This window comes from Hemiscyllium ocellatum, chromosome 5 (genome assembly GCF_020745735.1).
Source record: "Hemiscyllium ocellatum isolate sHemOce1 chromosome 5, sHemOce1.pat.X.cur, whole genome shotgun sequence".
NCBI lineage: Eukaryota > Metazoa > Chordata > Chondrichthyes > Orectolobiformes > Hemiscylliidae > Hemiscyllium > Hemiscyllium ocellatum.
In genome coordinates, this window is record NC_083405.1 from 17,721,025 (window position 1) to 17,743,423 (window position 22,399).

At 42.7% G+C, this 22,399-nt stretch overlaps 1 protein-coding gene across 3 annotated transcripts in view; it reads right to left on the reverse strand.

The window, feature by feature from the left end:
- Nucleotides 1-22,399, reverse strand: part of LOC132815625 (lysophosphatidylcholine acyltransferase 1-like) — a 222,230-nt gene that overhangs the window by 154,184 nt on the left and 45,647 nt on the right. For 2 of the 3 annotated variants that reach the window (XM_060824573.1, XM_060824571.1), the window contains exon 1: nucleotides 3,492-3,766. The exons of the other annotated variant lie outside the window; for it this stretch is intronic. In XM_060824573.1, the coding sequence (XP_060680556.1) occupies nucleotides 3,492-3,638 (147 nt within the window). In that variant the 5' untranslated portion in view covers nucleotides 3,639-3,766. Of the gene's footprint in view, nucleotides 1-3,491; nucleotides 3,767-22,399 lie in introns of those variants that run through there. 3 annotated transcript variants of the gene reach the window in all.

Sequence of the window (22,399 nt, forward strand, 5' to 3'; positions counted from 1 at the left end):
AGTAGGGTGTTGGAAAAGCACAGGTCAGACAGAATCTCAGGAACAGAGTAAAAAACAATTGACATTTCAGGCAAAAGCCCTGCATCAGGGAGCTGGGAGCCTCAGGGTGGAGAGATAAATGGGAGGGGGATGGGGCTGGGGCTGGGTGGGGGAAGGAAGCCGAGTGTGCAATTGTTGGATGGAAGCGGGGGTAATGGTGATAGATCGGAGGGGAGGATGGTCCTCACTTTCACAGAGTCGATTTTAACCTATACAGTCTATCAGTAACTTTATGAAAAGCATGTGTTAATCAGAAGCAGAGAATTTTTTTTCTGAAAATGCACATTACTGGAGGCTATTCAACCCAGAACTTATGCCAGTTCTTTAATTTAAAGATTTTACTCTATTTCTTTCTCTTCCCTGTGACATTATAGAAATCTACAGATAAATACACTTAAAGCAACACACATGGCTTACTTCATGAGGTGAGCAACTCCACCATGCTGCAGTTCTACTTAATGAAATTGCATCCATCATACAAAATTTTTTTGAAACAGAGAACCAGTGAATCTAAACTGGAATACCTCAATATACCCCGCTCACCCATTATGTATAAATAAAAAAGAGTGGAGAGAAATGATAATTAATGCACATGTTGTGCGCAGCAAATGAAAATATTTCATACACAAAATTTTATAAAGAATCATCAACTATTATCATCATCTCTCCACTGATGCTGCCAGACCTGCGTATTGTCAACCATTTTAGTTTTATTTCAGACTCTCAACATTTGCAGTACTGGAGATACTTTTACATTCATAAATTCATAATTTTCGCAAAATTCATTAAATTTTAAATCCTACTGGGATGGGGGAAGTTTCAGAGTATGTAGCAAAAATACAGGTATCAGTTTTTCTTCCGTTAACATTGTATTCAATTGCTATAGTGAACAGTGAAGAAGGTTACCTAAAATTACATAGAGATCATGATCCACTGGGTCAATGGGCTGAAGAGAGGCAGATAGAGTTAAATTTGGATAAATGCAAGGTACTGAATTTTAATAAAATAAGGGCAGAACTTAGATAATTAAAATTAAGGCCTTGGGTAGTGTTGTAGAACAGAGAGACCTAGGGGCTCAGCTACATAATATTTTGAAGATATATACAGATAGGGTGGTTAAGATGACATTGAGCATGCTTGACTTCATTGCTCAGTCATTTGAGTATAGGAGTCAGGGCATTATGTTGAGGTTGTACAAGTCATTAGTAGGATCTCTTCTAAAGTACTGTGTAGAGGTCTGGTCACCATGTTATAAGAATGATATTATTAAATTGGAGGGGGTTCTGAATAGATTCAGAACCAGAATGTTGCTGGGAATGGAGGGCTTGAGTTATAAGGAAAGGCTGGGACTTGAGTGTCAGAGGTTGTGGGTAACTTTACAGGGGTTTATAAAATCATGAGGGGTATAGATAAAGGTGAATGAGTTATCTTTCCCCTAGCATGGGGGATTTCAAGATTACAGCGCATATTTTTAAGGAGCAAGGAGAAAGATTTAGAAGAGGTTGGGAAGTTTTTTTTCTTTTTTGAGACAGCATAGTTTCTGTATGGAATGAACTTCCTGAGGAAGTGTGGGCACAGTTACAATGATTAAAAATTATTTAGAAAAGTAGACAAATAAGAGGGATTGGAGGGATATGCGGCAAGTGCAGGAAGGTGAGACTAGTTTATGGTCAGCAAGGACTGGTTAAAGCAAAGTCTATTTCCATGCTATATAACTATGTTGCAGACCTGGGTATTCAATAGCGTACTTAACATCTGCCTTAATTAAAACAATGCCTTCAAAACCAGAGCTACTTACCTGCCCACACATACAAAAGGGAGCTCAAGAAAAATTGTAGATAGAGATTCAAACAATTTCATTTGTCCAATTGTTAGCGAATGATTGTTATGCATTAAATAAAACAAAGAACTACAGATGCTGGGAATCGGAAATAAAAATGGAACTGCTCGAGAATTGCAGTAGGTCTGGCAGCATCTGTGGTGAAAAAGCAGAGTTAACACTGAGTCTAGTGACTCTTCAAAACTTAATTTGTAGCTAGGTGGTACATATGTAAAAAATTTTAGCTGGTGCTGAAACAAAGAGGAATAAGCAGATAGGTAGATTTGAAGTCTATAGAGAGAATGACCATTGTCGTGCATATTGTACACAGCAATTGAAAATATTTCAGACATATTAAGTAAACAATTTTGTGAAGAATCATTAACTGTTGTTACTCTCTCCATAGATGCTGCCAGACCTGCATATTGCCAACAGCTTTGGCTTAATTTCAGACTCCCAATATCTGCAGTACTTGAAATAATTTTACAATTTCACTTTACAAGATTGTACAGGCACCCGAGAGACAGGCAGCACCTACAGGTGTGCTGAAGCACCAGTTGCAACTCCCCAAGGCCCACAGAACTGCCATACACAGTTGAACCAACAGCAACATATTTGCAATCAAATTATATCCCATGAGAACATTATCATTGCTCATGTTTCCCTTAGTACTCTTAAAATAAGCATGCCTCACAAACAAACACTACTCTTGTAAAGGGTGCTAACGATGATCTCTCGTCCCACATCAGCTTTTAGGAACACATGAAGCAAGGAAATTTAATCCACAGCGAAATACAATAACCAGCCACAAATGATGGTTACAATCTAACCTCGATGAATGCAAAAATCGTGAAAGGTACACCATGTACATTTGACTGCAGTATCGGTTGGAAGCCCACTCATACCTTAACTGACAAATACTCGAGGTATTACGCCTTCAAACTTAGTGGAGCCAAGTCGTAAATGGCGTCGCTGTGATCTGGGGCTACAAGTAACAGGAAGCTAAACACTGCGCGTTATTAGTTTCCTAAGGGGACGGAATTCACTACTGAGAGCTTCCTTAAGGAAACGAGCAGTTAAGACTCACATACTAGAAGACACGTAACGGATGTACTGCAGCTGATCTCAAATTTTCTACTCAGATTTTGAAAAGTCCATGGTATTTACAGTTAATGGCACAATTAATCCTGCCTTAGGTTTTGGGCAGACTTGGCAAAAAAAAAGAGGGATTAGAAATTTCTTCCTATTGTCTCAACGCGTAGCGACAAAGCAAGAGTTGCAAATCCCAATCCAAGTGCAAGATCCCAAAAAGACAACACTCCCCGCGACGTGGAAGCGAACCGTGAAGCTGAATTCACGTCGGACGTTTTAAAAATCAAAGGGGAGGTTTGTTTTCCCCATCATCTGTGGGAGCATGGGGTCTCCCTCAATTCGTGGCCGCTGTCACTGCCATGGCCCTCACCGAGGTCGAGAGAGAGAGAGAGAGGGGAAAAAGCGGAGGCAGCCAGCTCTGTAGCAAAGGGCTGGATGCAGAAAGAGACAGCGTTCCCCTCCATCACCATCACGTCTCCCTCCCATTTCTCCCTCCCATTTCCCCCCTCACCCCTACCCCTACCCCTATCCCTCACCTCACCTGCACTTTCTGCAGCACCGACAAGCGGATGTCATGTACAAAAGGATTCCTGACCGGCGGCAGCCGAGCCCGCTGCTGCTGCTCCTCCTCATTCCCACAAGCGCCGCTTACTTTCGCCGTGCAGCGTCCTCTCCTCAACAACCTCATATTCCGCAGGGAGTGGTGGGGGAAGGGGGAATGGGAAGATGGAGCTGCCCGGCCGCTCGAGGGAAGGAACCAGAGCACCGCGCGAGGACCACACGCCGCTCTCAGCCGTGTCGCAGTAACCGTCTCCCTGCCTGTATCCGCGCAGGCGCCCCGCCCCGCCAATAGGCGGCGCTTCCCCTCCTCCCAACCTCAACACAAGCGCGCGCGCGCGCGAGCTCGGGTGGCTCGCGGAGCGCCCGTTAAATTCCCAGCTCGTGCGTGGCCCCCTGAGGGATGCGTGAATGAAACGAAGTCTAAATACATACTCTTAGCCTAGAGACAGACAGACAATGCATATCATTGGGAAAATGCTACTCCTTCTTCACAGGCATCTATCCTTCCATTGGATTTGTGGAGGCACTGCAAGAGGTATTTTTCAAGAAACATTAGGTGTCTGCTGAACATGCCCACGTCTCCAATGCATACAGGAGGCCAGGTAACAATGCTGCCCTACAGACCATGAGTTTGGTACTGTTTTCAGTTCTTTGTCATCAAACACCCGTGTTACTTAGACAGCTAAAGGCTGTGCTGGCACACTGGAGATAATGCTGAATTTCATGATCTCAGGACCTTAGGAGTTTTCTTCCACGCCCGCCCTGAGTAGTTGCACTGCTCACCGAGAGCTGGGCTAGGTGACATTTGGTGAAGTGAGGGGCTGGCTCAAGTTTTCGCATGTCCTCCTGTTTTGCGCTTGGCTTCCCTCTGGGCCTGTTGGAGATGCTCGAGATGGAGTACCTGTCCGATGATGCTTCCACTCCAGTTTGGTGACCTCGGGCAAGAGATACCCTTGGAGCATAGCCCTGCACGTTTTCAAGGGGGCGTTTAGGATATCTTTCTTCTGCCCTCCTGGTAACCATTTGTCTGCCAAAACTTGGCGTGGAGAGCTTGTTTTGAAAGTTATGTGCTAGGGATGAGCCCTACCTAGCATAGCTGATTGATCACAACTAATGCCTTTTGGCTGGACATTGGCCCAAGGAAGGACATTGACATTGGAACACCTATCCTCCCATTGGATTTGTGGAGGCACTGCAAGAGGTATTTTTCAAGAAACATTAGGTGTCTGCTGAACATGCCCACGTCTCCAATGCATACAGGAGGCCAGGTAACAATGCTGCCCTACAGACCATGAGTTTGGTACTGTTTTCAGTTCTTTGTCATCAAACACCCGTGCTACTTAGACAGCTAGAGGCTGTGCTGGCACACTGGAGATAATGCTGAATTTCATGATCTGCATGTGCCCTCACCGACAGATCCAAATTAAGATTTGACTGTGTTATATGCATCTGTCTTCACCAATTGTCACAAGGTAGAAGTTAGATAGACTAAGGAGAAGGCACTTAAAATGTTAGCAGGCCACAAAATAGAAAAGTTACCTTGTCTGAATAGGATGCTACTTAATTGCTGAAGTAAGTAGGCTGGAGGTTTCAGCTACCATCTCCCAATTTTCTTGAGATACCATACCACAGTTGCAGAGTCATCTACCAGCTTGACAGCCCAATTTTATGGTGGGAAAAAGTAGAAGTAATAATTTGAGAAAAAGTTAACCTACATTTTTCCAAATGATGATTAATAATTAAAGCCAGTGTGGATTTGTTTTAAGGGAAGATTGACGAATGAAATGCAGTTGATCTACAAATGGTTTTTCTAAACTTGTTATATATAGCACCATGTAGCAGACTTGTTAATAAATGGAAGCCTGAGATTATATGGGCAGTGGAAACACAAAATTAACAGAATGAAAAAAGATGAGAGTGATGGTTTTAAGACAAGAATATGTGTTCAATGATGTATTCAAATCATCAGTATCAGAATTATTGCCCTTTTTGATATGTAATAATGAGCTGGATTTGAGTCTACTGGGCATAACTTCAAAACTTGCAGCTGCCCTGAATATTGAAAAGTGGTGTAAATGTTGAGAAAGATTATGACTGATTTGTGAAATGAACAGAGACATAGCAGGTTAAACTTAATGGTGAGGGCAAGCCCTAGCAAAAATCATGCCATAGGAAAATTATACTTTAATGACCTTCCCTTAAGCTTATATGTGTTTACTTCTAAATGATTCTTGCTTCATTGAAAACAAACAGGAAAATAGTTTTGCATTATGTAAGCAAATAATATTTCATCATCAACCACCAGTAGGAACTGACTTCCAAACATTTAAGTAATTTTCAAAAATTGCAGTCTCAAACAGGGATTAGTAGAAGTCAGTGCATTAAAACAGATATTCTTTTGTTTATTTTACAAATTTATTGGTTCACTTAGAAGCCCAGCTGAGCTCATTTGGAAAGCATCAGCAGCACAAGGTACTGTGGACTTACTTGAAATTCTCCCTGCTGCTGTCAATGTTCCTCCACGTGTTTAATCCTACATGAGATAGCCAGCCCATTCTGAGCTGAATATAAGGCAGCCACACCTCACATTTACCCCTACTCACACCAATCCTGCCCCTGCTTTACATTCCAACAGGGGCACTCACCAATTCAACAATATCCCATAGGAATGAATAGTGAGAACCTTCTGAATTGCTTCTAATGCAATTATATCTTGTTTTTTATGAAATAAAAGCAAAACTGTCCACAGCAGTCCTGTTGTGGTCTCACTAAATATTGTACAAAATTATTTATTTTTATATTCCACTCCCCTTCCATTAAATGTCAACATTTCATTTGCCTTCCTAATCACTTGCTGCGGAGAAGTCAATGACTTGGGTGTAATTCTTCAGGACTTGGGGTGGGGGTAAGGGTAGCTGCATATAAAGGCAGGCGTGTGGCTAGGGTTTTGTGTGGGGAAAGAGGCAGAGCAGTGAGGTAGTGATAGGTGAACACAGGTAGTGGATATACAGCCTGGTTGGTCAATGGGAGGAATAAAATGGGTTGGTAGCTGGAAAGAAGGGTTGGTCAGAGGAGTGGAAGAAAGGAGGAGGGTTTGGAAAGGGAGTTAGGGAATGGGAAGGGAGGTTATTTGAAATTGACATGTAAATTTTGAATCCTCTGAACTGTAGTCTGCCCAGGTGGAATATGAGGTGTTGTTCTTCCAATGTACCGTCTGATTCACTGTGGCAATGGAGTAGGCTGAGGATGGTCATGTTGGAGAGAGAATGGGAAAGGGAATTGAAATGGGCAGTGACTGGGAGGTCAGATTAGCCCTTGTGAGCCCGGCTGAGATGCTCATCAAAATGTGCCCTTAGTTTACGTTTGGTCTCACCAATGCAGAGAAGACCACATTAGGAGCACCGGATACAGTAAACTAGGTTGGAGGAGAGTCAGGTGAACTCTCTGTCACCGGGAAGGACTGTTTGGGGCCCTGGATGGAGGTGAGGGGGGTAGTGTGCCAGCAGGTTTTGCATCTTTTTCGGCAACAAGGGAACATACCGGGGTTCAGGAGGGGGTTGATGGGGACAGTTGCGTGAACCAAGGAATGGCGAAAGGAATGGTCCTTACGGAAGGCAGAGAGTGTCATGGAGGGGAAGATATTCTTGGTGGTGGGGTTGAGTTGGAATTGGCAGAAGTGTTTTAGGATGATGTGTTGGATGCGGAGATTGGTGGGGAAACAGAATGGGATGGAGGCTCGGACAAGGAGACATTCCATTCCTAAGCATCCCAGATGTCCACCTGTTTTGAACTTCATGCCTTCCCCCTTCTGTCATCCAGACAGCCCTCCATCACACCGCCTCCATTACCGACTCCACTGCTCTAAACCACCCCCCACCAAACACAATAAAGGTTCTCCCTTGTCCACATCCAATACATCATTCTTAAACACTTGCACCAACTGCAACTAGACCCATCGTCAGGAACATCTTTCCCTCTCTGCATTCCGCAAAGACCGTTCCCTTTGCCTATACATTGTTCACGTCACTCTCTCCACCAAACCCGCCAAACTCTCGATACTTTCTCCTGCAATTGTAAAAGATGCAACACCTGCTGCCACACCACACCCTCACCTCCATCCAGGGCCCCAAACAGTCCTTCCACAGACGTTTACCTGCCTCTCCTCCAACCTAGTTTACTGTATTCAATGCTCCTGATGTAGTTCTCTCCACTTTTCATAGAATTTCATGGAAACCCTATAGTGTGGAAACAGGCCATTTGGCCCAACAAGTCCACACTAACCCTCTGAAGAGTCAGATCCATTCCCTAACTAATGCACCTAACCTACATATCCCTGAACACTATGAGCAATTTAGCATGGTCAATTTACCTCGCCTGCACATCTTTGGACTGTGGGAGGAAACCCATGCAGACACAGGGAGAATGTGCAAACTCCATACAGACAATCACCTGAGGCAGGAATTGAACCCGGGTCCCTGGTGCTGAGAGGCAGTGGTGGTAACCACTGAGCCCTGACCAAACATAAACTAAGGGCATATTTTGCTGAACTTTTCAACTGGGCTTGCAAGGGCCGACCTGATCTCCCAGTTACCACCCATTTCAATTCCCCTTCCTATTCCCTCTCCAACATGACCATCCTCAGCCTCCTCCATTGCCACAGGGGATCAGACCACATATTGGAGGACCAGCAACTCATCTTCTGCTTGGGCAGTCAACAACCCGGAGGATTCAACGTTGAGTTCTCCAATTTCAAATAACCTCCCTTCCCATCCCCTGAAGGCCTTACCAGCTACTTCCCCCTCCTTTCCATTCTTCTGACCAACCCTTGTTTATCTAAAAGCCCTTTAGATGCCCCTATCGTATCTGCCTCCACCACTACCCACGCCAGCACATTCCAGGCACCTTCCACTCTGTAAAAAAAAAACTATCCTCACATCTCCTTCGAACTTTCACCCATTTACCTTTAATGCATGCTGTCGAGTATATGACGTTTCATCTATGAGAAAAACATTCTGACTCTATTTGTGCCTGTATTAACTTGTATCAGGTCTCCCCTCAGCCTCTGCTGCTGCAAAGAAAACAACCCTAGTGTGTCCAGCCTCTCCTTATAGCTTATACCTAATAGAGAAAGTGGTGTGCAGGGTGTTCTAGCTAGGTGGATAAAGAATTGGTTGAGCAACAGGAGACAGAGAGTAGTAATTGAAGGGAGTTTCTTGAAATGGAGAAAGGTGAACAGTGGGTGGTGTTCCACAGGGATCAGTGCTGGGGCCACTGTTGCTTGTGATATACATAAATGATCTGTAAGAGGGCACTGTTGGTATGATCAGCAAGTTTGCAGATGACACGAAGGTTTGTGGAGTAGCAGAAAGCGTAAGGGACTGTCAAAGAATGCAGGAGAATATAGATAGACTGGAGAGTTGGGCGGAGAAGTGGTAGATGGAAATAAACCCAGGCAAATGTGACGTGATTCGAAAGAGCCTTGGGAAAAGTTGATGGCAGAGAGATCTGGGAGTGCAGGTCTATTGTACCATGAAGGTTGCTGCACAGGTAGATAGAGTGGTCAAGAAGGCATATGGTATACTTGCCTTCATCAGATAGGGTATTGAGTATAATAGCTGGCAGGTCATGTTAAAATTATACACGACATTGGTTTGGCTGCATTTAGAATACTGTTTACAGTTCTTGTCGCCACATTAGCAAATGGATGTGGACACATTGGAGAGGGTGCAGGGAAGGTTTACAAGATGTTGGCTGGTATGGAAGGTGCTAGCTATAAAGAGAGGTTGAGTAGGTTAGGTTTGTTTTCATGTGTAAAAAGGAGATTGGAGGGAGACCTGATTGAGGTTTACAAATCATGAAGGGTATAGACAGGGTAAATAGTTTCCTGGATTATCCGTATTTCCTTTCTTGACAGAGAGAACAACATTAGCTACTTTCCAGTCCGCAGGGACCTCTGCAGTGGCTAGAGAGGATACAAAGATCTCAGTCAAGGCCCCAGCAATCTCCTGTCTTGCCTCTCTCAATAGCCTGGGGTTGATCCTTATTCTCCTTAATGCTCTTCAAGAGACCAAACATCACTTCTTTCTTGATTTTAAAATGCCCTAGCATAATCTCACTACCCTCCATTTCCTTCCCTTTGGTGAATATCAATGCAAAGTACTCATTTAGAATCTCGCCCATATTCTCTGCCTCAAAGCACACTTTCTCCTCGAGTGGTCCTACCCTCTCTCTAGTTATCCTTTTGCTTTTAACAAATGCATAAAGTATGTTGGGTTTCTCTTTAACCCTATTGCTAAGGATATTTCATGGCCCCATCATCCTCTCCTAATTTCTCTCTTGAGCTGTTTCCTGCTTTTTAAAATATATTTCTCATGGTCGATGTCCGATTTTAGCTTCCTAAACTTCATGTATGTTTCCTTTCTCTTTTTGACTAAATTCAGAACTTCCTTTGTCATCCAAGGATCCCATCCCTTGCCATCCTTATTTTTCCTCCTTACTGGAATATCTAGTTGGTCCTTAACTCTGATCAAAAGGTCTTTAAACAACTCCCACATGTGGACTTGCTCAATAATATCTGCTCACAATTAACTCTCCCTTGCTCCTGCCTAATAATCTTAAAATTTTCCCTTCCCCAATTTAATACTTTCCCTCAAGGCCCAGACCTATCATTTATTCATAGTTATCTTAAAACTTAAGGAATTGTGGATCAATGTTTCCAAAATGCTGTCCCACTGAAAGGTCAGTCACCTGGTCATGCTCATTTGCCAACACAGGTCCAGTATGGCCCCTGTTCTAATTATACGATCCACATAACGTTTCAAGAAACCCTCTTGGATGATTCTAACAAATTCTGTGCTGTGTAAGCCTCTTGCTATAAGGAAGTCCCAATAGTGCTGGAGAAGTTAAAGCCACTCACTATGACAATTCTGTTGGTTTTGCACATTTTCATAATCTGCCAATGTATCTGTTCCTTAATGAACCAGTGGCTGTTGGGGGATCTATAGTATAATCCCATCAGAGTGATTGTACCTTTCTTATGAGCTCGACGTATGTTGCTTCAGTGAATGAGCCTTCTAATATGCCTTTTCTGAGAGTAGCTGCGAAATTCTCTCTGATTAGTAATGCAACTCCTCAACTTCGAGTCATAGAGAGATGTACAACATTGAAACAGTCCAACTTGTCCATGCCAAACATGTTTTGTGCCATCCACAAATTCTGAAATTGTATCCAGACATTCAAGTCTAGATTATTAATATAGATCAAGAAAAGCAATGGTCCTAGCGGTAACCCTGAAGAATACTATGGCAGAACTTCTAACTGTCTGAAAAAACGATGTTCACTATACTTATTTCTTTAATTTATATCTGGCGATAGGAGAGCAATATCATGGCAACCAACCGGGAGTTTACTTACCCTCATTTGACCTGATCCCATGAGACTTCATGAGGTCCAAAACCAATGTTGAAGAGTCCCAAGTCAACCCCCTTTCATGGATCAGTCATATCGGTGGAATGTGACCTACTCAGGGATGGTGATAATGGTTTTAATATTGATGCAGTGAAAATGACAATGTCAGGTTGTTGCTTGTCTAGTTTATGGAACAGCTCTCACCAAGCAATAAGGATACGGCGAACTAACCTCTACATCGCTGGGGCCATTTGCCAACTCTGTAACACCTCCTCCTACTCTCCCCTTAATTATTATCCCATCTCTGATCACCAAGCCATCATATCCCAGACTATCAACAACCTCATCATTTCAGGAGACCTCCCAACCACAACTTCAAACCTGATAGTTTCCCAACTCTGCACCGTCCGTTTCTATCTCCTACCGAAAATCCATAAATCCAACTGCCTCGGATGACCCATTGTCTCTGCCTGCCCCTGCCCCACTGAGCTCACCTCCTCCTATCTTGACTCCATTTCCACTTGTTACAAAACAAAGGGGTGGCTGCCTCTTTGTAGAATTTGTGGAAGGAGCTGAAGCAGTTCATCAACTTGGTCAACACCTTCCACCATGCCCTCAAATTCACCTGGACTATTTCTGACACTTCTCTCCCCTTCCTGGGCCACTGTGTCCCCATATCTGGGAACGGATTCACCACTGACTTCCATTTCAAACCCACTGATTCTGACGAGTATCTAGACTACAACGCCTCTCACCTAACCTCCTGCAAAAATGCTATCCCATACTCTCAATTCATCCACCTCTACCACATCTGCTCCCAGGATGAGGTGTTCTACTGTAGGATGTCCCAGATATCCTCCTCGTTTAGGGACTGTTGTTTCCCCTCTTTGGTACTGAAAATTGCTTTCAACCGCATCTCCTGCATTTCCCACATTTCTGCCCTCAAACCTCATTCCCCCAACCATAATAAGGTTAGTCCTCTTGATCCTCATGTACCATCCCACCAACTTCTGAATCCAGCACATCAACCTCTGACATTTCTGCCACCTATAATCAGACCCTACCACCAAAAAGATATTTCCTTCTCTACCTCTGTCCGCTTTCCGCAGGGACCATTCATTCCACAACTCCTGTGTCAGCTTTACACTCCCCACCAATTTCTCCACCCGATCCGGTACCTTTCCCACAACCATAAGAGATACAGCACCTGCCCCTCCCTACACTTACACCTCCCCTCTCATCTCTGTCCAAGGCCCAAAACAATCCTAGATCTGGCAGAGATTCATCTGCACTTCATCCAACCTGATTTATTGTATCTGTTGCTCCCAATATGGTCTCCACTATATCCGGGAGACCAAACCCACACTCAGGGACCAGTTCAAGGAGCATCTCTGCTTTACACTCAACAACCAACCCACCATCTGGTTATCATCCATTTTAATTCCCTCTCTCACTCCCCAGGTGACATGCCCATCTTTGGCATCCTCCACTATCAGAGTGAGGCCAAACATAAAGTGGAGGAACAACACCTGATATTTCACCTGGTGGGCTTACAGCCCAATAGCTTCAATTTTGACTTCACTAGCTTCCAAATTTCTCCATCCGAAGCCTTATCCTATGTCGAGACCTCTCCCTCCTCCTCACCTCCCTGACGACCTAACCTGTCCATCTTTCTACTTCCCTATTCGCCCTACTTGCTCCACCCTTCCCACTGACGAATCACAATAACCCTCCACCTGCATCCACCTATCACCATTCCATCTACCCTACCCCACCCCTCAGCCAATCCCTCTATTTACCTCTGGGCTTCCCTCTCCCTCGCCCTCCCCAGTAACGACGAAGGGTTAAAACATAGAACAGTGCAGAGCCTTCGTCCCTCGATGTGTCTGCCTTTTATTCTGTGCTAAGATCAGACTAACCTACATACCCTTCATTGTACTAACTTCCATGTGCCTATCCAAGAGTCATTTAAATGTTTAGGCCTGAAACATTGACTTTCCTGTTCCTTGAATGCTGTGCTTTTCCAGCTTCATATCTATTGACTCTGGCTTCCAGCAATTAAAGTTCTTACTGTCTCCAAGCTCTCAAAGTTATTGTACAAATCCCCAGATGTAAGAAAGGTACACCCACAATACTGTTAGTAAGTGGGGGGGGGGGGGGGGTCCAGATCTTTGACCTGGCAGGAGCGAGGGAACAATAATATACTGCAGTTCTAAGTCATAATGATAGCCACCTGTCATTTGTCTGCTTCATATCCGTGCTGCTACTGATCTTTTTATTCTGGGGCTTTAGAATTTGCTGATGATCTTTTTTTTAACGTTTATTTGTACACCTTTTGCTAGCAATTTCCATCCTCTACTTCCCTCAGTAACTTCAAATTCATCTGATTCAGTTGAGATAACACTTTTAAGTACAGTTAGTCCCTCATTTGTCTCCTCTTAAAATTTATGGGATCAGGATTTCTTATACACCCTGGTTATTTCACCAACCCATGTACACAAAGTGCAAACTCCTCCTTCAGGGGATAAATAGAAAATTGCTTTACTATGCTTTTTAAGGCACGCCCGTAATTGGAAAAGAACATTAAAAGTATTAAATTTGCCCCTCAGCCATATTCTCTGCCTCAATGCATAAATCTGTATGGTCCCTGCTTGGCCCCAATCTTTTTACTACTGTCAGTTCTGCTATAACGTGTGTTTCTTCAACACAAATTGGTTTTAACACGATTGAAGAATTTAGACCATTATTTTTCGAATGCGAATGATCCTTATCTGTATTGGCATTAATGCGATTTCAGCCCCATTAGTTAAATGGCGCAGCTATTGCTCGATTTTCTTATAATCAGCAATTGCGCAAGAGAGGAAGTATCGCGTTATATCAGAACCGACTGTACTTAAATGCTTATAGATGACTTTGGGATTCCAAGTTATGTTGACTGAGAGTCTCTTCTTATAATCTCTCTTCGCTGCTCTTCTTTTCTCAATTCCCCACTTAAGGTTATCAATTTGATATCTATCATAAACATCCTTTTCTCCCTTCATCTCTGGTTCTTTATTCTGTCAGAATTCTAGCTTGATTTGGTTCCACAGACTGGCGCAATATCGAGGGCTGAAGAGCCTGTCCTGTGCTATAATGTTCTATGTTCTATTTGTCTTACATTTTAACTTTGTAGTTCACCTTGATTGCACCCTGAATTACCTTTTCTTTAAAGATACCTGGCTATTATTACTATTTGTGTGCCAATCTCTGATCGCAGTTTGCCTGGGATAGGTTTGTTCTCACTTCACTGAAATTGCGAGTGCAACAAATGAATTATTTTTACCCTGGATTACCCTGGATTGCTCAATATTTTTAATAGTTAATCTAAACCTTATTATACTATGATCACTGTCTTGTAAATATCCCCACAACACTCCTGGCTGTTTTTTTCCAAGCATTGATCATGTATGAATGGGTTTTAACTGACAGAAAAATGGGGTTCATGTCATACATCCAGAGATCTCACCTCGGCTTTAGCCCTTCCTGATATTCCAGATATTCAGGGAGAGTGTGGGTCTTAAATTAAGGCAAAATTATTACATTATTAAACTATTACGGCAACATCATTAAGACCTTATTAAAAGTCCTTCTCCAAACGTTATTTGAGTTTTCTGAGGGGGGGCCAGTCTTTAGCAGCTGTCTTTGTCAGACTTTCTGTATGGATGTAAGGACTATGTCACAGAGGTGATTTAAGTTTAATAGGTACTGTTGTTCAAAGTTTAAAGATTTACTCTATGGTTGTTAAAGTCCTAATAAAGATCAAGGAAAGAGCCAGAATTAAGAACTTGGCATTTCAGGAGGTTGTTTCCCTGCTGGCATCACTTAACATAGCATGGACATTCTGGATTAGTGGTGCTGGAAGAGCACAGCAGTTCAGGCAGCATCCAAAGTGCAGCGAAATCGACGTTTCAGGCAAAAGCCCTTCATCAGGAATAAAGGCAGAGAGCCTGAAGCGTGGAGAGATAAGCTAGAATAGGGTGGGGGTGGGGAGAAAGTAGCATAGAGTACAATACGTGAGTGGGGGAGGGGATGAAGGTGATAGGTCAGGGAGGAGAGGGTGGAGTGGATAGGTGGAAAAGAAGATAGGCAGGTAGGACAAGTGAGGACCAGTCATGGGGACAGTGCTGAGCTGGTTTCCAGCATCTGCAGTCATTGTTTTTAATCTCATTGCATGGACATTGTAGAGATAAGTGGACATGACTATTTTAACCCCAATGCATCATCTGGAAATAGTTGCTGTACCTTGAAAAATCAAATCCATCAGAGATGAAGAGCATCAGACTTCTTAGGAAGAGCATAATGCCAGGCACTAGGAGTCCAGATGAGAGAGATGAGGAGGTCCAAGGAAAATTCTACCCTTAGCACAGGACTAACAAACAAAGATGACACAAGACCTGTAAATCACTAAGAACCAGTGGTGAAGGTGACTATAACTCTTGGGCAAATGGCCGTATGCAGACAACAGTGCCCACATCAGTCTGTACCTCTGCAGCATGTCACGGGCAGCTGCACAAGAGTGCATCAACAGCTGAAATCATTATTAAATGTGGAAAACACAGGTTCATATGGCACTAAGTCAACTGCCTAGAGTAAATGGGTGATGGCATGAAACACTATCCTACAATGATTTCAATTATGGTGACCTGCTGCCTTCTCAAGAGTTCTGGATATTGAGGACAGTGAGGCCCTTGAAGGGTACAATTCATCAAGGCGGGGGGAACAGGGGGTAAGAGAAGAATGTGTTATGTCAAATGGTGGTCCTGTTGAATGACAGGGTGGTCTTCTAAGAAGATCTGTATTTTCCCCCTGTGCCACCTTTGATCCCTATGATGCCAGTGACAGACTTTTTGGCAGAAACTCTAAGGGAAACCGCAGTCTCAATTATGATTGCCTTGGGTGTTTGAAACTAATTTCCATTTCTGTTACGGCTTCCTCTAATTGAACAGGAAACTCAGCTCAATCAATTAAGGTTCACCCAAGGAAGAATCCAAAACTCTGTCAATTTCTTATTCAAGACAGATTCCTGATTCAAAAAGAGACTCATCCCCTGTTTAGTATCACCAAGGGAAATAGGAGGCCCTTGCTCGACTATTTAAGTTAGATGGGAGAGAGAAAATGGGGGAATGTTATACTCAGTATTAGAGAAAATGGTAGTCTATCATAAGGTGTGACTGAGCACTTAGAAAATTGTCAAAGACATAAAGCACTGGAAAAACACAGCAGACCTGGCAGCATCTGTTGAAAGAAAAACCGAGTTAACCTTTCGAGATCAGTGACCCCTTAGAATTGAAATATCCTTAATTGTCACTGACTCAAGTACAGTAGTACCGTGAAAAAGTTTACAATGACGTCTCTTATGCCGCCATCATAGGTACAAGTGCCTTGACACAAATCTTAGATACAAAAATAGGAATAGAAAAGAAAAGTAGTCCATTACTTTACAGTGATTCATAGTATAGCTGAGAAATAAAACTTAAATGATGGACATTACAGACAAATAAACAAATTACTTGGATTAGATTAGATTACTTACAGTGTGGAAACAGGCCCTTCGGCCCAACAAGTCCACACCGACCCGCCGAAGCGAAACCCACCCATACCCCTACCCCTACATTTGGCCCTTAACTAACACTATGGGCAATTTAGTATGGCCAATTCACCTAACCTGCACATCTTTGGACTGTGGGAGGAAACCGGAGCACCCGGAGGAAACCCACGCAGACACAGGGAGAACGTGCAAACTCCACACAGTCAGTCGCCTGAGGCGGGAGTTGAACCCGGGTCTCTGGCGCTGTGAGGCAGCAGTGCTAACCACTGTGCCACCGTGCCGCCCCTAACAAAAAAAGGTTACATTGCAGTAGCCTTGCACAAGGTTTCCTCACCGCCCGTGCCGGACCCCAGTCCAACAACTGTCCCTACATCGCTCCAAGCCTCTAGTCCACACTTCGAGAGTAATGGTAGGATTGGACAGAGTCAACATGGATTTGCTTTTAGGATTAAAAAAGTTTTGCTGCAATTATATAGGGCCTTGGTAAGACCACATGTAGAATATTACAGTGTACAGTTCTGGTTACCTTACTGAAGGAAGGATATACTTTCCATTCAGAGTGAAATGAACAACAAAGATCAATTAAGCACAGGAACAGGCCGTTCGACCCTTCTAGCCTGCGCCGCCACATTTTGCCCGTTCATAGTAAATCTGTCTTCATTTACAGGATCCATATCCCTCTGTCCCCTTCTTATTCATGTATTTGCCCAGATGCTTCTTGAATGCTGCTGCTGTGTCTGTTCCACTACCTCCTCTGGGAACACATTCCAGGCACTCACCATGCTTTGTATGGAAAAAATTATCTCTCACATTTTGTTTAAACTTGCCCCTCGTACCTTGAACTTGTGTCCCCTAGTAATTGACCCCTCAACCCTGGGGAAAAACCTCATACTTTCCACTCCATCCACGTCATTCACAATCTTATACACTGCTATTAAGTAACCCCTCAACCTCCTGTGTTCTAGTGAAAACAAACCCAGTCTATCCAACCTTTCTTCATTGCTAAAATCTCCCGTACTAGGCAATATCCTGATAAACCTTTTCTGTACCGTCTCCAAAGTATCCACATCCTTCTGGTAGTGTGACAACCAGAACTGTACACAATATTCCAAGTGTGGTCTAATTAAAATTCTATAAGGTTGGCATAACTTGCCTATTGTTATATTCAGTGCCACTTCCAATGAACACAGGCATTTTACTACCTTAACTACCTGTGCTGCCACTTTCAGTGATCTGTGGACCTGCAGACCCAGATCCCTCAAAGAGTTCTGCCACTCACTGTATAATTTCCACCTATACTTGACCTTCCAAAATGCATCACCTCACAATTGTCCGAATTAAACTCCATCTGCCTTTTTCTGCCAATGCCTCCAATTGATCCAAATCCTGCTATATGCTCTGACAATCCTCTGATAACTCCACCAATATTTGTATTGTCCACACACTTACTAATTAGACCAGCTACATTTTCCTCCAAACCATTTATGTAGATCATGAACAACAGAGGTCCTAGCACTGATCCCTGTGGAAAAGCACAGTCACACCCTCCATTCCGAAAAGCATCCTTCCATTGCTACCCTCTGTATCCTATGACTAATGATGTTGAGGTGCTGGTGTTGGACTGGAGACCGAAACCTGCAACCTATCCTATGACTAAGCCAGTTCTGTATTCATCTTGCTAACTCACCTCAAATACCCGTGTGATTTCATCTTTTGCACCAGTCTGCCATGAGGGTCCTTGTGAAGGGATTTACTGAAGACCATGTAGACAGCATCAACCACTTTTCCCTCATCACTCATCTTTGTTATGTCCTTTAAAGAAACTCAATCAAGTCAGTGAGGCATGACAAAACCATGCTGTCTATCACTAATAAGTTTATTCGCTTCAAAATGTGTATAGCTCTTGTCCCTGAGCAGCTTTTTTAATAGTCTCCCTAGCACTGACGTGAGACTCACAGGCCTGTAATTTCCTCAATTATCCCTGCTACTCTTCTTAAAGAATGGGACAACATTGGCTATTCTCCAGTCCTTTGAAACTTCACCTGTGGCCAAAGAGGACACAAAAATGTCTTAATGTGCCAGCAATTTGTTCTCTTACCTCTGTCAATATTCTGACATAGATCCCATCAAGACCCAGCGTCTTATCTATCTAATACTCTTCAAGATGCAAAACAACTCTTCCTTTTTAATAGCTACTAGACTCAAAAATTCCATGCTCCCTTCCCTGAGATCATCCTCCATCAATTCCTTCTCTTTGGGTAAATACTGACACAAAGTATTCATTTAGGACCTCTTCTGGCTCCACATATAGATTCGCTCCTTTCTCCTTGAGTCGGCCAATCCTTTCCCTAGCTACCCTCTTGCTTTTTATATATGTATAAAAAGCCTTGGGATTCTCCTTAAACCAGTTTGCTAATGACTTTTTATGACCCCTTTTAGTCTTTCTAAGTACTTGTTTAAATTCTTCAGACTGATCTCTGAGATGACGGAACTGTGTTATGAAGAGAGATTGAGGAGACTGAAACTATATTCTCTTGGGTTTAACTGAACAGATAAATGCAGGAAAGATCATTTCCCCTGCTGGAGGAAGATAGGTGATGGGGGAATGGTAGAATCTGGTACATAGTCTGACAACAAAAATCAGCTATTTAGGACTGAGATGAAGAGGAATTTCTTCACTATAAGAGGGTGGTGATTTTTTAAAATTCTGTACCCCAGAGTACTGTGGAGGCTAAATCAAGACAGAGATCAATGGACTCCTAGACATCAAGGAATATGGAAACTTTGAAGAAAATGTCATCGAGAGAATCAGCTCTGATCTAGCTGAATGCAAGAGCAAGTATCCATAGCCGAATGATTTTTTCCTGCACCAATTTCATAAATTCCTATGATTTACCTCACTTCCTAGAGTCAAGTCAATAGATAATAGACAATAGACAATAGGTGCAGGAGTAGGCCATTCTGCCTTTGAGCCAGCACCACCATTCATTATGATCATGGCTGATCATCCTCAATCAGTATCCTGTTCCTGCCTTATCCCTACAATCCTTGATTCCACTATCCTTAAGAGCTCTATCCAACTCTTTCTTGAAAATATCCAGAGACTTAGCCTCCACAGCCTTCTGGGGCAGAGCATTCCATACACCCACCACTCTCTGGGTGAATAAGTTTCTCCTCAATTCTGTTCTAAGTGGCCTACCCCTTATTTTTAAGCTGTGTCCTCTGGTTCGCCACTCACCCATCAGCGGAAACATGCTTCCTGCCTCCAGAGTGTCCAATCCTTTAATAATCTTATATGTCTCAATCAGATCCCCTCTCAGCCTTCTAAACTCAAGCGTATACAAGCCCAGTCACTCCAATCTTTCAGCGTAAGATAGTCCTGCCATTCTGGGAATTGACCTTGTGAACCTATGCTGCACTCCCTCAATAGCCAGAATGTCTTTCCTCAGATTTGGAGACCAAAACTGCGCACAATATTCCAGGTGCGGTTTCACCAGAGCCCTGTACAGCTGCAGAAGGACCTCTTTGCTTCTATACTCAATTCCTCTTGTTATGAAGGCCAGCATGCTATTAGCTTTCTTCACTGCCTGCTGTACCTGCATGCTTGCTTTCTTTGACTGATGTATAAGAATACCTAGATCTCGTTGTACTGCAGGGTTAGGGTTAGGGTCCTGCAATACTCCCTTTTTCACATTTAGCCATAAACAAAGTCTTTTGAACAGATTTTGAAACTGTTGCCCCTAATTGCCCTTTATACTAACTGTCCCAGTCATAGAAAAATTAAAATCCCTCTTTATGACTACTTGATAATTCTCTTCATAATTGCCTTGCAATTTTATCTCTTTGTATTTTCTCAATAGTTGGTTGCCTAGCAAATGCACCCAGTAGTGTAACGATACCTTTATTGTCATGTATTTCCTGGTTTAATTTAAAAGTTTCAATTTTTTTGCATAACACAATAGGTCTCCTGTGATGCTAATGTCAGTTGGACATTGTAATGCGGTGTCACAATGCTACCTACAAGCCAATGCCTGCAATCACTGGAAGGTGTTCACATAGAAAATTGAAATCAAACTTATTTAACAGGACACTCAACATCAAAAGTTGAAATAGCATTAGTTTATGATTTTTCAGTTGACAAGAAATGAAAACTGGAGGCAAAGTGTTCACCCATGCACAAGAAGTTTTAAAGTCAGAAGTCACACAACACCAGGTTGTAGTCCAACAGGTTTATTTGAAATGGCAAGCTTTTAGAGTTCTGCTGCATCATCAGATGAAGTTACTTCACCTGGCAAATGAGTAGTGCTCCGAGTACTTATAATTTCAAATAAACCTGTTGGGCTAAAACCTGTCTTTTGACCTCTGACTTTGTCTATCCCACTCCAACAACTGAGACCTCCACTTTAAGACGTTTTAACTATGTCACTTTTTATTAAGACTAGATGTCTTATTTTTAAACCTGAAATGCTATGAAAGGACTTAGCATTTCAAGCTTGAATGCTGTTTTTGTAAAACCACCAAATTAGCTAATTTTGTATGTTTAGTTGACCTGCGGCCTGCTGCATTTTTATCTAGCTATGTTTTACGTTGGTGTGTCCTCTTAAAAAATAGAACAATTGAAACACTTACTGTATTGTATGATAGGTTATTTTAATGGCATTTAAATTATAATAAATACAGTTTCTGGCACCACAATAGCAATGCACATATTGATTATCCTAAACTGCCTCTCAGAAAACTGTCTAGTAAAATGACCAAGTTCCTCTTAATCATATAGATTGCACTGGATACACGGTATGTGTGCATAAAATAAGCATTCACTAATTAGAATATATTTTGAGAAAATAACTAACAAAAATTATGAGATATTTTGATGACTTAATGCTTCTGGAAAGAAGCCTCACTCACAGGTTGCACATATTAGAAATTTGGACTTGTGCAATGCACAAAGTTCTGGTTGCTTTGCCTGATAAAGTATGATGGGCTGAAAAATGGTAAATGGAGTTTAATCTAGATAAACGTGAGGTATTTCATTTTGGTACAATAAACAAGGGTAGGGCTTACACAATTAATGGTCAGGCCTTGGGGGTCATGTTGTAGAACATAGGAAGCTGGGATTGAAGGTACATATTTTAAGTTTGCATCACATATAGACAAGAGTTGGAATGTCATGTTGAGGCTGTACAGAACATTAGTGAGGCCTCTTCTGGAAGACTGTGTCCAGTTCAGGTCACCCAGTTCTAGATGAAGGAGCGGCGCTCCGAAAGCTAGTGTGCTTCCAATTAAACCTGTTGGACTATAACCTGGTGTTGTGTGATTTTTAACTTTGTACACCCCAGTAGGAGGATATTATTAAGCTGGAGAGGGTTCAGAAGAGATTTACCAGGATGTTGCCAGGTGTGGAAAGTTTGAGGTATAAGGAAAGGCTGGATAGGCTGGGACGTTTTTTGCTGGAGCAAAAGAGGTTGAGAGGTGACCTGTTAGAAGTTTATAAAATTATGTTAGATATAGATAGAGTTAATGGTAGTTGTCTTTTCCCTAGGATGGAGTATTTCAAGATTAGCGGGTGTGGCGTGAACTTCCTGAGGAAGTGGTGGAGGCAGCTACAATTACGGCATTAAAAGATATTTGGATTGATACATGATTAGGAAAGGTTTGGAGGGATATGGACTAGGAGCAGACAGTTGGGTCCACTTTAGTTTGGAATTATGTTTGGCATGGACTGGTTGGGCTCTGTTTCTGTGCTGTATGACTGTATGACACGATACAAAAAGATCAAAGTGAACATAGGCCCCTTAGAAAATGAATCTGGGGACACGGTTATTAGGAACAAGAAAATGGCAGAAGAGTTAAACAGACATTTTGCATTAATCTTCATGATGGGAGATATTTTG